Raw genomic sequence first — 14113 nt, 5'->3', positions numbered from 1 at the left:
TAAGTGCTGTAAGAGCCCCCGATAAAATGATCTTAAAAAGAAAAACTCCGTTGAAAAGTTTTGTGGTCCTTCAGAAAAGGCCATTTTCAACATGTTAAACTTAAGAAGTCTATGGTTCTCCCAATGAAGATGTTCGGTAGATAGGACAATGGGTCTGGACTTCAGAAATGGGTGGCAGGAAACAGAGCTTCCGGATACTGATAGCAACTGAAGTGCTGGAAGTAACCAAACTCTCTGTTATGCATTCAGTAATACTGAAACCTACAAAGGGGTCAAGTAAGCCCAGGAAGTATTCTTCAGATTGTGTGAGAAAGGGTCAATAGTGAACTTCGTAAGAGTAAACTCAGTAACACATATAGGTAGAAACCAGTGTACAATAGACTGAGAAATAGGGAGTTAGGAAGTGGAGACAATGAGGGCAAAAAATTTTTCCCAAGTCTTTCCAGAAAGTTAGCTGTACAGTGCAGGAGAAAGACAGTTTAAGGGGGTTAGAAGAAAAAGTTTTATCTACTTTTCATTTAAAGCTTTAAAGGTGTTTGTAAGCTGAAGGAAATGTGAAGCTGAGGACAGGCTTAAGCTAGAAGGTAGAATGCATCAGTGATAAAACAAGTTCCAAGAAGCTGAAGGTACAGAATTGAGCTAGCAGGAAATAAGGATTAGCTATCAACAGGAGGTAATCAGGAAAACACAGGGGCGGCAGAAAGGAAGTTTGTGAATGCAGGGGACAACTATGTCGGCATAGTTACTCTGACATGATTCAGGGAGGAAAAAGTGTTTTCTAAGGTATTTGCAGCTTTTCTTAAGTTTGTTTTAAAATGGCATTTGCAAAGATTACCATATATGCTCGAGTATAAGCCGACCCGATTATCAGCCGAGGCACCTAATTTTACCACAGAAACGGCATAAAAAATGTGCTGGGAAAACTCGGCTTATACTCAATTATATACGGTAATCAGCTCTATAACCCTATTATACCCTTTGTTTATAAAAAAGCATGATGACAATTTAGTAGTAGACAGTCTTCTTTCTCCATTATCTGAGAACATGAGATCCTCATTTGTGCAGGTCAAAAAGTACAAAGATGTTTTCCAACCATAGAACTCAGTGTGTAACTAACTGATCGATGAGAAATAGGAAAATTATTCCAGTACCTCCCAAGCTGTCAAGATCTTCAAGAATCCTGCCAAATCTGTGAAATAAAGCATGGTGCTCATTAAATCACAATCAGGATTATCTGTTTTTTAAACACTTCGGGGCTACAAACATGTTCTCAAATTTATTGTGGCGATAGTTCTACAATGAACTCTATGAGTGCATTTTAAGATGTATATTTTAAATTGGGGAATTGTATGGTGAGTGAATTAGATTTCAAAATTGCAGTTTTTTAAAAAAGCAAAGGAAAAGAAACAGATGCCACAAATAAAAATAGTGGTGTGTTTGCTACCTCACGGTGTTTTGAACAGTCAGATACTTCTCTCGTAATTCAGGCTGACTCCCCAAAGGCAAGAGAACTTCCGTGTAGCTGTCTTGCATTCGCCTCGGTGGTAGTTCTTTCTGCGACTTGGCCAAAAGGTTATGAAGTAATTTTCTTTCCTCCATTGCTTTCTTGTGGTCACTGAGGAAAAAAGGATGCACACTTCATCAAACACAAGATCAATGTTATCCTACAACCCCAGGGCCACAGAGGCCTGTTATTAGTATCAAAGGATAGAAAACGTCTGAACCTACTTCATCTCTTCCCTTTTTTCCTGCCATGTGGTGACATGAAAAATTTCTCGTAAAAATTCTTAGACTTGAGATTTTAAAAAAAACATACTTAAGAGTAATACAGACACAGCAAAATGGACCATATATTCACCTCATCAAAAAAAATCTACTTATGATGGGCCTAGGTACTCAGGATCATAGTCTTGAGGGACATCAGTATTAACTGGCATAGCACATTGTTCTACAGCCTGCTTAGGTATGTAGTAGTGACTGGGACCTTAGACGCTCTTGTGCAACCATTGGTCTGTCCTTCTCCAGAGGAAAGACAAGATGCATAGAAACAACTAGACTAATGGACTAATGGACCAGGAGACTATTAGCCTTTGTGAACCTCAGGTGAGAACTACATGGTGGTTGGCTACCACCCTGTTTTGAAAAGGATCAAATTAGAAGGTCCTGGATCAAGAGTGACAAAAAGGGGGAACAAAACTCATAACCATAAAAAAGACCAGGATTACTTGTTAAATAAGAGACTAGTGTAACCCTAGGGACTATTTTTCTATGGCCCTTGGTCATCCTTCAGGTCTGGAAATGAATTCATCTCATGGCTCAATTTCCAGCCAAGCCAAGAGGTCTATAAGGAGAACAACACTAATGGGGTAAGCACACCCCAGAAACATCAACCATTTGAGATCAAAAGGGTAGCATTTCCCCAAGGACAAATTTCAGAGGGTTAGGAAAGGAGGAGGAATGGGAACAGGAAACACAGGGAGGAAGTGAGATAAGTGATGAAACAAAACGTATATAAATCGTTGAATGAAAAATTGATCTGCTCTGTAAACCAACACCTAATTTACAATAAAAGTTAAAGAAAAAATGATTCAAAGGATAGAATGATGCTGTCGAGTTGATTACAAGTCATACAGACCCACAGGAAAAAGCAGACCTGCCCTACGAAGTTTTCCAAGCTGTGATCTTTACAGGAGTGGATTGACAGATCTTTCTCCCATGGAGCTGCTGGTATGTTTGAACTCCTAACCTACTGGCTAGCAGCCAAGTGCTTAAGCAATGTGCCATAAGTCTCTTAAAAAATAGAATACTTGATATTATATGTTAAAATTCACAGAGGTAGAAACGTGTGCACTAAAGAATGACATGGCCACTCAATTCCATCTCATCTTCTCTCTGTCCCAGTTCTTCCTCTCTTTCATCTCTCTCTTCCTCCCTCCCTCTCAATTTCAGAAGAGAGAGAGAGAGAGAGAGGCAAAAAAATGGAGTATACCCAAAAGAGTATGGAAAGTAGAGAAAAAGGTAAAGAGGTAGAGAATGTAAAAAGGAGACATAAAGGGAAGAAAAAGAAAATTCAGGTGGAAGAGAAAAGAGAGACAAGGGAATAGGACCCAAATTAAGATGTCTCTCTAGGCATAACTTATGAAGTAGTATTGCCAGGAATGTTTAGTATACATCTAGTCATCCTAATTTAGTATCCTAGTGATCCTAGTTCAGTATATATCCAGTCATGTAATTTTTGATCCATGTAAAATAGAGGAACAGGTTAAATGGCAGCAGATAAATCCAGAATGTGAAACTCTATAAGGCACATTGTTTAGCCTCTTTAAAGTCAAGTTCTTGGGACAAAAAGGTGGGGGTAGGGGAGAATGGCCCAGGCAACTAGATTAGGGAACTAAAAAGCACCAATTCAATATGTTAGTTTTTGGTGTTGTGTTTGGTTTTTTTATAGGTTTTTTTTTTAGTTAAAAAAATGAATTTTAAAAAAATAAATTAAAAAAATTTAAATGACAGTTTTTATTTTCACACATAAACAGAAACTGATGAAAAGTCTTGCTGGTACAACAACATTTTAAAAAACTAGCTAAAATATTGAACTGGAAAAGAGATTATGATATAAACCAGAAATTTGAATTCACAAAAACTGTGAGCAATGGAATACTCTTTATTTAATATTTATTTTTTTCTCCAAAACAATTTTATTTGGAGCTAATACAAATATCGTATCATTCCACAGTTCAATCCCATCTAGCAGAATTGTACAACTGCTACCACAATCTTTTTTTACGCCAATAAATCAGCATCTTTTATTTATTTATTTATTTTAAAGCAGACCAACAAAGGAAAGGACAAAAACCTTTGGTTCACTTACATATATATGAATGAAAAAAATTCATAATGCAAATTCACTCATTAAAAAACTTATGTACAAATTACAATGTTACAGATCATCCTTTGTGGTTTCTTTTAATCATTTTATTGGGAACGGTTGTGAAATCTGATTATGAAGTATGTAGTCTAATTTTAAGGAATTACCTATATACTCGAGTATAAGCCGACCCAGCTATCTGCCAAGGTACCTCATTTTACCACAAAAACGGCATTAAAAAATGTGCTGAAGAAAAGTCGGCTTATACTCGAGTATATACAGTACTGTCAATTTTGCTATGTAAGGGTATGTCTTCCTTATTAGAGAGTCACAGTGATTCTGCTACTGGAGCTACATGCTAAAGTGTCGTGATGTCCAATGATTTACTTAGAAACAGCTCAGCCAAAATATATGCACACATAAAACACATTTCGCAGGTTAACAATTACTGAATCTAGTTGGGTCCACAGGTATCCATTCTTTGTATTCGTTATTATATTTGAAGTTTTTTGGGCAAAATAATTACAAAGCTGTTATTAGACAATTTCTATACCCAACAGTAAATCATTATATACCTAGTCATCACTAATGCTTTTTTCTCTTTTCATCTCATTTTAGCCTAAAATTCTGTGCACCAAGAAAGATCGTTTCCTATTCCGTAGCGGGGAAATACTGAGAGAGATTAACTAACTTGACAAGAAGCAATAAATGAGTCAGATTTTATGGCATAATGGAAAATCCCTGGCATTTAATCATGCAATTTTGCGAGACTCATTTTTATCACATAGCTTTTAAAAAAATAAAAATATATGCCACAATACTATGAGAATCAGTAAGGTAATATACTTGAACGCCTTATTGAAAGACCTAGAAAATATTGAACATCACATTATTTTGACAATGATACATCAACTAACAAGTATGTCTGAAAGTAAACTAACCCATCACCAATCACCAGGTCCACCATCCCTAGGAGAAGCTCATTGACTGGGCCTAAGTCCAGCCCACCCCCCACGCCCGCTTGGGGATGAAAGATGAAAGCATCAATGAAATCCGTGGCTGCATACCTCCAGTTTGTGGATGCTCCTACTTTTTCCCGCAACTTATCTCGAACTGAAACAAAAGCAAAAAGGAGGTCACTCCGTGAAACACATGAGACCGTGATTATGGCAAAGAGAGCAAAAATGATAAAAGCGAGACAAACATGCACCCGAAAGCTTTAAAGATCCATGGATTTCCATTTAATGCCACAGAAAAAGCTCAAAGAAGGGAAAACATGAGATGACTACTGCACAATCCTTCTGTGCGGGGTGGGGTGAAGGGGTGGGGGGTGCCTTGTTCCAGCCAGTGGGGGTTATATAAACAAATGAAAAGGGGGAATGTCGAATTACTCATCCCGTGAGGCTGTGCCAGAGTCAGGAGATGGGTCCCTTTCAGATGGAGAGATTATACATTATGAACGGGATCCACCCCCATCTTCTCAGGGGCAGTGTTAGGTAAAACTACTGAGTTTAGGCACGAATGCTTGGCTGCCAAAATTTGCAAATCTGAGCCCTCATCATTACTTCTTTTGTCTTCTTTGTTAGACAAAAGTTACAAAAGCTTAAACCAGAAAAATGAGCAAAGAATTAAAGCAATGTAAGGCAGAGCATGCAACTGAATTTTAGTTAATGCCCACAGCTAAAAAGTGCAAGAAAAAAAATAGTGCTAGAAAACTGTAAGCACTTGGGAAAAAAAGTTGATTCTAATTACCACACACCGTTATTCACATGTATAGGGGAACATGCTGGGGAAAACAAATGAGAAAACCAGTATTAATACAAGAGTTAAAAAATAAATCTAGAGTATTTCACAAAACATATTGAGTTCATGTTTTATCCTAGCATTTCAAAAGTTTTATCATAGTTATACACCTATGTACATACACAAAATATATAGTTCTATGAACAGTGGCAATCTTTGTTTATTCAGTAACTTTCAACTATTCCAAACCAAATATGATTAACTTAACATGTACTTTGGTTTTGGTTAAATTTTCTACCAAACAACTGTGTATACACCATAAATTTGGTACAAACTCCCAATTACAATAAAATCATAGAGAACTACAAAAAAATTAGTCAATTTGTCTTCCAAGACTGTAGATCTCGCCAAAGCAAACTGTCCCATCTTTCTCCTGTGGAGCAGCAGGTGGTTAGCAGCTACCTGACATTTTGCTTAGCAGCCAAGAACTTTAACCACTGTGCCACCAGGGCTCTGTTAAGTGAGTCTTCCATCTGCTTTTTGCCTCAAATAAAACAATGCACACAAAGTACCACAAATATACACAGACTACTGATGCTCATTGATATAAACTGATTATAACTAGTTTGGTCCTTATAAGAAGACAGGCAGATGTTGAGGGTCAAAACGACAAGTAGAATTTTAAATGATATATTGTATACACATATATATTTTGGAAGCTTAAGCCACAATTTTAACTATAATAAATAGTTCTAAACTGTTGGATAACCCACAGTTTGCATATTAGACTCATAACTGAAATTCCCTTTAATTAAACATGGATTAACAGCATCCCCCTAACAAAACTATGGACTAAGAGCATTTCATTAGGACCACTGAGGGTCCACCTTTGAAAATTTAGTTTTTCTTGCTCATGCCTCCCTCGTCAGTGCCTGCACACACAGGAAGTAGAGCTCATTTACCTAAAAGAGGTTGGTCCCCAAAGCTCCCATGGATAGTAAATGAAATTTGGAATTGCTTTCTACTTGAAGCTACCATGTAGTTAACCTAAACATTTATACATGAGGTTTGTAAAATATCTACTTGTTTTAAAAATCATTTTATTGGGGGCTCATACAGCTCTTATCACAATCCATACCATACAACCTTTGTGTCAAGCACATTTGTACCTATGTTGCCATCATCATTCTCAAAACATTTTCTTTCTACTTGAGTCCTTGGTATCAGCGCCTCATTTTTCCCTCTCTCTCCTGCCCTCCTTCCCTCATTAACCCTTGATAATTTATAAATTATTATTATTATTTCATGTCTTACACTGACCAATGTCTGTCTTCCTTCACCCACTTTTCTGCTGTCCATCCCCCTGGGAGAGGCGTTATATGTTGATCATTGTGATCAGTTCCCCTTTTCTCCCCCCACCTTCCCCTTACTCTCCTGGTGTCTCTACTCTCATTATTGGTCCTGAGGAATTATCTGTCCTGGATTCCCTGTGTCTCCAGCTCTTATCTGTACCCGTGTGCATGCTCTGGTCTAGCCAGATTTTTGAGGTAGAATTGGGGTCATGATAGTGGTGGGGTAGGAAGCATTACAGAACTAGAGGAAAGTTGTATGTTTCATTGGTGCTATACTGCACCCTGACTGGCTCATGTTTTCCTTGTGACCCTTCTTTAAGGAAATGTCCAATTGTCTGCAGATTGGCTTTGGGTCTCCACTCCACACACTCTCTCATTCACAATGATATGTTTTTTTGTCCTGGGTCTTTGATGCCTGATACCTGATCCCATAGACACCTAATAATCACACAGGCTGGGGTGCTTCTTCCATGTGGGCTTTGTTGCTTCTCAGCTAGATGACCGCTTGTTTACCTTCAAGCCTTTAAGATCCCAGACGCTTTATCTTTTGATAGCCGGGCACCATCGGTTTTCTTCACCACATTTGCTTATGCACCGCTTTGTCTTGAGCGAGATCGTGATGGGAAGGTGAGCATCACAGAATGCCAAGATATTAAAACAAAGTGTTCTTGTGTTGAGGAAGTACTTGAGTAGAAGCCCAATGTCCATAAAAGACCTACTTTTAATATGCCTCATTTTCCCTAAATAACTGTTTTGAAAACCTCCCAGAAGGTTTTTTGTTTGTTGGAGTTTTCCCCCTAACTTAGGATAAAAGGTAAACACGCTTCCTTACCTTCATCAATGTGGAAGGGTCTTTGCTTCTTGGGATCCTGGGATTCTTGTGCCAGTCCTCTGTTAGGGGTAAGCAGCCCCTTGTTCAAAGAACAAAACCTAGAAGACAAAATAAAACAAACAGAAGCTCGGTTCCACGGGTTCTTCCCAGTAATCCCAAAGATCTGTGCACCTTCCCAGAGCACTTGACCCTACTATAAACATATTTTATAAAGGTCTGTAGGAAGGTCACAAACATATACATATTTCCATTTATGGCTACTCCATAAATCATATCTCTAACTAGAGTAAACATTTCTTAAGAGCAAGGGCCAATTAAATAATGATCTGCAAGATAAAGAAAAGGCTCTACAGGTTTAATGGATTTAATCTTGCTCTATTTTATTAACTCCAGAAGCCAAAATCGATTTAGCAAACTGCTGAGCAAATGAATTATACACGTGTATTTTGCTCTTACTATCACACTATTATATATTATTAACCCTAATAAATATATTAACCCTAACCCAAAGTTAATTCACTTTCAAAATTAAATGAACCCTTTCCAGACCCAAAGAGATCATTTATTGGACTTATGAATTGTTGAGTGTAAAACTGATGATCTGCTCTGTAAACCTTCACCTAATTAACAATAAAAACTTTTTTTAAATCATTTTATTGAGGCTCATACAATTCATCACAATCCATACATAGATCAATTGTGTAAAGCACACTCATACACTTGTTGCCATCATCATTATCAAAATTCGCTTTCCTCTTGGGTTCCTGGAATTAGCTCCTCATTTTCCTTTTTCCCCTCTCCCTCCCCCCTCCCTCATGAACCATTAATAATTTATAAATTATTATTATATCTTATCTTACACTGCCCAGCGTCTCCCTTCACCCACCCTTCTGTTGCCCATTCCACAGAGAGGAGGTTATATGTAGAAGTAAAAAGGAAGATTTTCCTAAACCTGCCACAGAATAAAATAAAAGTTCCCCAAATTTGCCTAACCTATTCCCCCCGAGTAAGTTGCTTTTGGCTCATGGTTGCATATGAATTAGCTCCTAGTCATAGCCACACACACGAAAAAGATAGTTGTTATTATATAAAAATCACATAGAAAGATGCCCTCTATAGACAGCAATGGGAACTTTTTGGCCTGATCTCAACTAACCCACTGCCATCGAGTCGATTCTGAGAACTGTGGGTTTCTGAGACTGTAAATCTTCACAGGAGTAAAAAGTTCCATCTTTCTCTGACAGTGGTTTCAAACTGCTAACCTTGTGGTTAGCAGCCCAACTTGTATCCCACTATGCCACCAGGGCTACATTTGGCCTCTTAGCAGCTCATCCTAGGATTTCAGTGCCATTAGAGGTTCAGACTATGAGCAAAGGTGGCCAAGAGGTCAGGGAGAGATGAAGACTAAGTGGGTCACGTTAGTAAGAATATGCTCAAACTACTGATGAGCCACACACTACTGCTGGGACTAATTTTGTCGTAAATTCGGTTACAGGCAAGGCACTGAAAAGATCACAAACCCCAGATACTGCCACCTCGTTCTAGCTCAAGTTCCTAGTAATTCTCACTACCCAAATTAGGGACAAGTAATGACTAATACAAAAGGTCCTATTTGTAATTATTATTTTAAAGCCCAAGTCACAACAGATTACTCTTCTGAATGAAAACACTCGTGAACAGTAAAATCTACATGCAGTGTTAACACTTATGCTGCTAGAACAAATCCCCGTTCTATTACCAGGTCACCTTGTGTACTCACTGTCACTGAGTCAATCCCAACTCATAGCGACCCTATAGCACAAGGTAGAACTGCCCCAGTGGGTTTTTGATACTGTTAACTCTCTATGGGAGTAGAAAGCCTTGTATTTTTCCTCAGAGTGGCTGGTGATTTTGAACTGCTGACCCTGCCGCTCAATGCCTAATTACTACACCACCAGGGCTTCCAATGTACAGAATAGATAAATATGGGCACATCCCTGTTGACTACTAAACTCCTTACCCCATCTAGTTCTCTCACTTGCTGCAACACAATCACTGCTGGGCCACTAAGACCAAAACATTTTAAGTTTTACTTTTATGTGTTTTTTCTTCAATCACATAGTTAACCAGGCTCTACCTTGTTTTGGCTTTATACTTTCACACTCAGTTTTCCATTTCTGTACTTTTATAGGTAGATTGTCTATATGGAGAGTGTTCCTGACCTTCTAACTTTTACTCGTATTTTCTCAGACATCATTAGAATTTTTTTTCTTTTTAACTTTCTTTTTTAAATCCTAATGTGGGTGACAGATTGCAAAGCAAATTATTTTTCCATTCAATCTTTAATACACAATTTGTTTCATGACATTGACTGCAATTCCCCCACAAGGTAGAAGCACTCTTTCTACTGCCTCCCTGTGTTGACCACTTCTGGTTTTACTTTCCTAACCCTTCTGGCCTTCTTCTGAGGGTTTTTCTAGGGAGTGTATGATTTTTCTAAGGAGTGTATACCTCCCTGGTGTTATGTTCACTTTATAGGCTTCTCCATGGTTGGGCTGAAAGCTGAGCCATAAGGGTGAGTTCAGTTCTTGCTTTGAAGGGTCTCTAAGGGGGTTAGCTTCCAGGCTTCCACCGGTCTCTATCAGACCAGTAAGCCCTGCCATTATGATTTTGAGTTTTGTTCCACATTTTCCTCCCACTCTGTCTACAGCCTCCTATTGCTACCCCTTGAATGGCAGTTAGCAGTGGGAACAGGAGCCTCATAGTTCTGATCACAGAGGCTGAGGTGCTCAGGGTCCATTAGGCCTATGTACTAATTGTTTCCTTGCGACTTTGACTTTCTTTACTCTTCTTTGCTCCAGGTGGAGAAGGACCAATAGTTGTGTCATAGCCTCTATTTTTTAGCACAGTTTCATTTTATGTATTTTCTGTAGGTTGAAGTCTTTTACTAAAAGAAGCAGGGTATGTTATTGCTTCATTCTGTCATCTCAAAAATTCACATTCCACCACTGAATATACCTGGTTTTAAAAAGCACACTGGAAAAAGCTAATGGTTTCAATTGCTATCATTAGCTGCATGACTGTATCACATAAATCATGCCCTCAATACATTAATTAGCAATTACAACAGATGCCTAAGATACAGCCAATTTAAGCGATGGGATCTGACTCCAAACGGCTAAATACTTTGGAATACACGCTGCAGACTTACAGGAACTACATAACCGATCTCATAACTTAGCTCACTGCCATTGAGTAAATTCATAGGGACCCTACAGGCCAGAGTCGAACTGTCCCTGTGGTTTTCTGGGACTATAAATCTTAACAGGAATAGAAGGGCCGCCTCCTTCTCTCTCGTACTGGCTGATAGTGTCAAACTTCTGTCCTTGCAGTTAGTAGCCCAATGCGTATCCTACTACACCACCAAGACTATCTTTGGGTAAATACACACAGACGAAAGCATTTTTGCTTCATGAAGAGTGAAGGAGACCAGCCAGCCATCCTGACTGTGTGAGAGGCAGTATAAAGGCGAGGTTAAGAGTCCAACCAGGATGTTTGCTAGCTGAGTAGCACCAGGCAAGCTATAACCCTGCTCTGAGCTTCATTTTCTTATTTGTTAAATGGAGATAATAGTACCTAGCCAATGAGTATGTCTTAAGGGCAAAGAAGTTAACACATGTTAACACCTTAGGAGAGCTCCCGCTACATGGACAAATCCATAAAAATGTTACCTATTATTATTCAGAGAAGTAAAACTACACATTCTCCTCCAAAGATGAAAAAGAAACAAATTTAGAGAAGGTAAACCAGAAACTGCGATGGACAATCTGAATGTAGGACCAAAAGGAGATAGTAAAGAAGGGAGCTGTTGGCTATAAATCAATAGTTGGGCCAATTCATTTGAAGCAGTTGATCCTATATCCTTGTTCTTTGCATTCTACCTTAAGAGATTTGGAAACAGAGAAGATGGGTTGTGATACTCAAATTCGGCAGTTCGAAACCACCAGCTTGATATGTGGGAGAAAGATGGGGCTTTCTACTCCTGTAAAGAAATTTGGAAATAAAGGCTGGGCTTACTGGTGGCATAAAGACTGGTGGAACCCCCCAAATTATGGCCCTTGGGTCATCCTTCAGGCCTGGAACAGAGCTCACCTCCCTGGCTCAATTTTCAGCAAAATGATAAGACAGGTCTATATGGTTGCAAATAACACTAGGGAGACACACACCCTTTAGAACAAGCCATTATTCGAGATCCAAAGGGCAGCACTTGCCCAAGAACAGGGTTCAGAAGGCAAGAAGGGTTAGGAAAGGAGGAGAAGTGGCAACAAGAAAGTGCTGGAGAGAAAATCTCGATGCACCCTGCCACGTGCACACGTCCATGGGCACCTCAAACTCCCAGGCCTCTACCTGGCATTCTCAGAAAGAGGTCTAGCTGTCTGAGCTGAGAGAGGCCACTGCTAGCTGCAGGTGGCCACTGACCAGGAAAATCTACCTTCTAATCTTCTAATTACTTTCCGTCTAAGTCTCGCAGAATAACTCTTCAGTTGGGCCTACTGCTCCCCACGCCCCACATATACGAGGGGGTACTCCCCAAAAAACAAATATAATGTGAGGGGGATAGTGCCTTTGGAATTTGTTCCACCAGGTCAGACTGTTAATCAAGCTATTTAGAGGTTCTGAAAAGATTGTTTAACAGTGTGTGACTAAAAAGGCCTGCTTTGTGGCAGACGGGGACTGATTTTGCCACCACGGTAATACACCTGCTCACGCGGTCATCCCAGCCCATCTGTTTTTGGCAAAAAACAGCATGGCTTTCATGCCCCACACACCTTACTCACCTGACCTCGCTCCTTGCTACTTTTTTGTTTCCACGAATGAAGAGGGACATGAAAGGATAGCAATTTGAGGACATAGAAGAGGTGAAGAAAAAAACGAGGGAGGTGCTATCAGCCATCTAAACAGATCTTTGAAAAATGTTTCCAAGAATGTAATCGCACATTTGACAAATGTATTAGGTGTAATGGAGAGTACCTCAAAGGTAATAAGGTTGTTTTATAAAAAAATTTTAAATATGTAACTTTGAAAAAAAATAAGATTCTGGGTTTTTTTAGGTACCCCCTAGAATGTTACATGCTGCAAACCTTGGACCAATCATGACAGAATGACAGGCGGACTCTTAGCCAATCAACCAGCTCTGGCTGCAGCTGATTCCCCTAGGTGGGTGCTGATATGGCATTTGATCTGGTTTACGTTAATGCCACCAGTGTTTATAACAGGAAAGGTGGACTGAATGATGGTATTGCTTTGATCAGGGATGATGATGTTTTGTTTGTGTGTGAAGGAGAACCACTTATTGATCCTCAGACAGGCTCTACACCAACTGAAGGACTGACAGGATCTCACACAGACTGACTAACGCAGTGGTTCTCAACCTTCCTAATGCCACGACCCTTTAATACAGTTCCTCATATTGTGGTGACCCCCACAACCATAAAATTATTTTCATTGCTATTTTGTAACTGTAATTTTGCTGTTATGAATCGGGCAACCCCTGTGAAAGAGTCATGTGACCCCCAAAGGGGTCACAACCACAGGCTGAGAACCGCTGGGCTAACATTAACCATTGGTGGGTGGTACTTCACAACTACACAGGGCACTTTAGTGAATAAAGAACCTGTCAGTAAGTATGCTGGCCCACGTGTTTTAAGGACAAAGAACAAAGATTGTGGGGAAATAAGCAAGACCATAGAGGAGTTTTCTTAATTGACTGAAGTCCTGAGTACTTTCAACCCCTTTTGAACTACTTGCAACATGGGCAGCTCATTGTAAATGATGGCACAGATTTATTGGGTGCGTTAGAAGAAGCCAGAGATTCTTCTGGAATTGACTCATTGACTGAACACCTAGAAGTGGCAATAAAGAATTCTTAACGATCAGAGGATCACTCACCAATATCCCCAAAAGAATTTGTACAATTTCTGCTAGCTACTCCAAAAACATCATAATCACGATGCTGACCTTTCTCATTTGGACTGGTGATACATTTAACTACAAAATGGCCAATTTAAGCCACTGCAATCTTGTGCATGCTAATCTCTGTTTTGCCAATTTTGAATGAGCTGATCTTTCTGGATCAGTGCTTGACATCAGAATCACTTTTGGTTAAAAGAGAAAACTAGATTTTTAATCTATTGAATAGTCTAACAGAACTGGAATTTCATCTCCTACTGGAGCTTGTACATTGAAAGGTGACTTAATAAGTTGATAATAAAACTGAAGTTTCTCACACCAGCCTGTGAGATCACAAGGTGTCGAAGGGATCAGGGATCAGGCATCAAAAAA

The 14113-nt window shown here is 39.3% G+C and overlaps 1 protein-coding gene and 1 pseudogene across 1 annotated transcript in view; one reads left to right on the top strand and one right to left on the bottom strand.

Annotated features, from left to right (window-relative positions):
- Positions 1 to 14113, bottom strand: part of ACOT9 (acyl-CoA thioesterase 9) — a 35594-nt gene that overhangs the window by 17353 nt on the left and 4128 nt on the right. Inside the window, exons 2-6 of the mRNA XM_004709991.2 lie at positions 7793 to 7890; positions 5625 to 5651; positions 4933 to 4978; positions 1445 to 1615; positions 1152 to 1189 (exon numbers count right to left, since the gene is read on the bottom strand). Coding sequence (XP_004710048.2) covers positions 1152 to 1189; positions 1445 to 1615; positions 4933 to 4978; positions 5625 to 5651; positions 7793 to 7890 — 380 coding nt within the window. The remainder of the gene's footprint in view (positions 1 to 1151; positions 1190 to 1444; positions 1616 to 4932; positions 4979 to 5624; positions 5652 to 7792; positions 7891 to 14113) is intronic.
- Positions 13001 to 13937, top strand: LOC101648075 (annotated as a pseudogene).

The sequence above is a fragment of the Echinops telfairi genome, unplaced genomic scaffold (assembly GCF_000313985.2).
Source record: "Echinops telfairi isolate 266 unplaced genomic scaffold, ASM31398v2 ScPeMD7_53;HRSCAF=182, whole genome shotgun sequence".
In the NCBI taxonomy this organism is placed as follows: Eukaryota; Metazoa; Chordata; class Mammalia; order Afrosoricida; family Tenrecidae; genus Echinops; species Echinops telfairi.
Note: the sequence above shows the minus strand (reverse complement) of the source record. Positions and strands in the feature narration are given on the sequence as shown.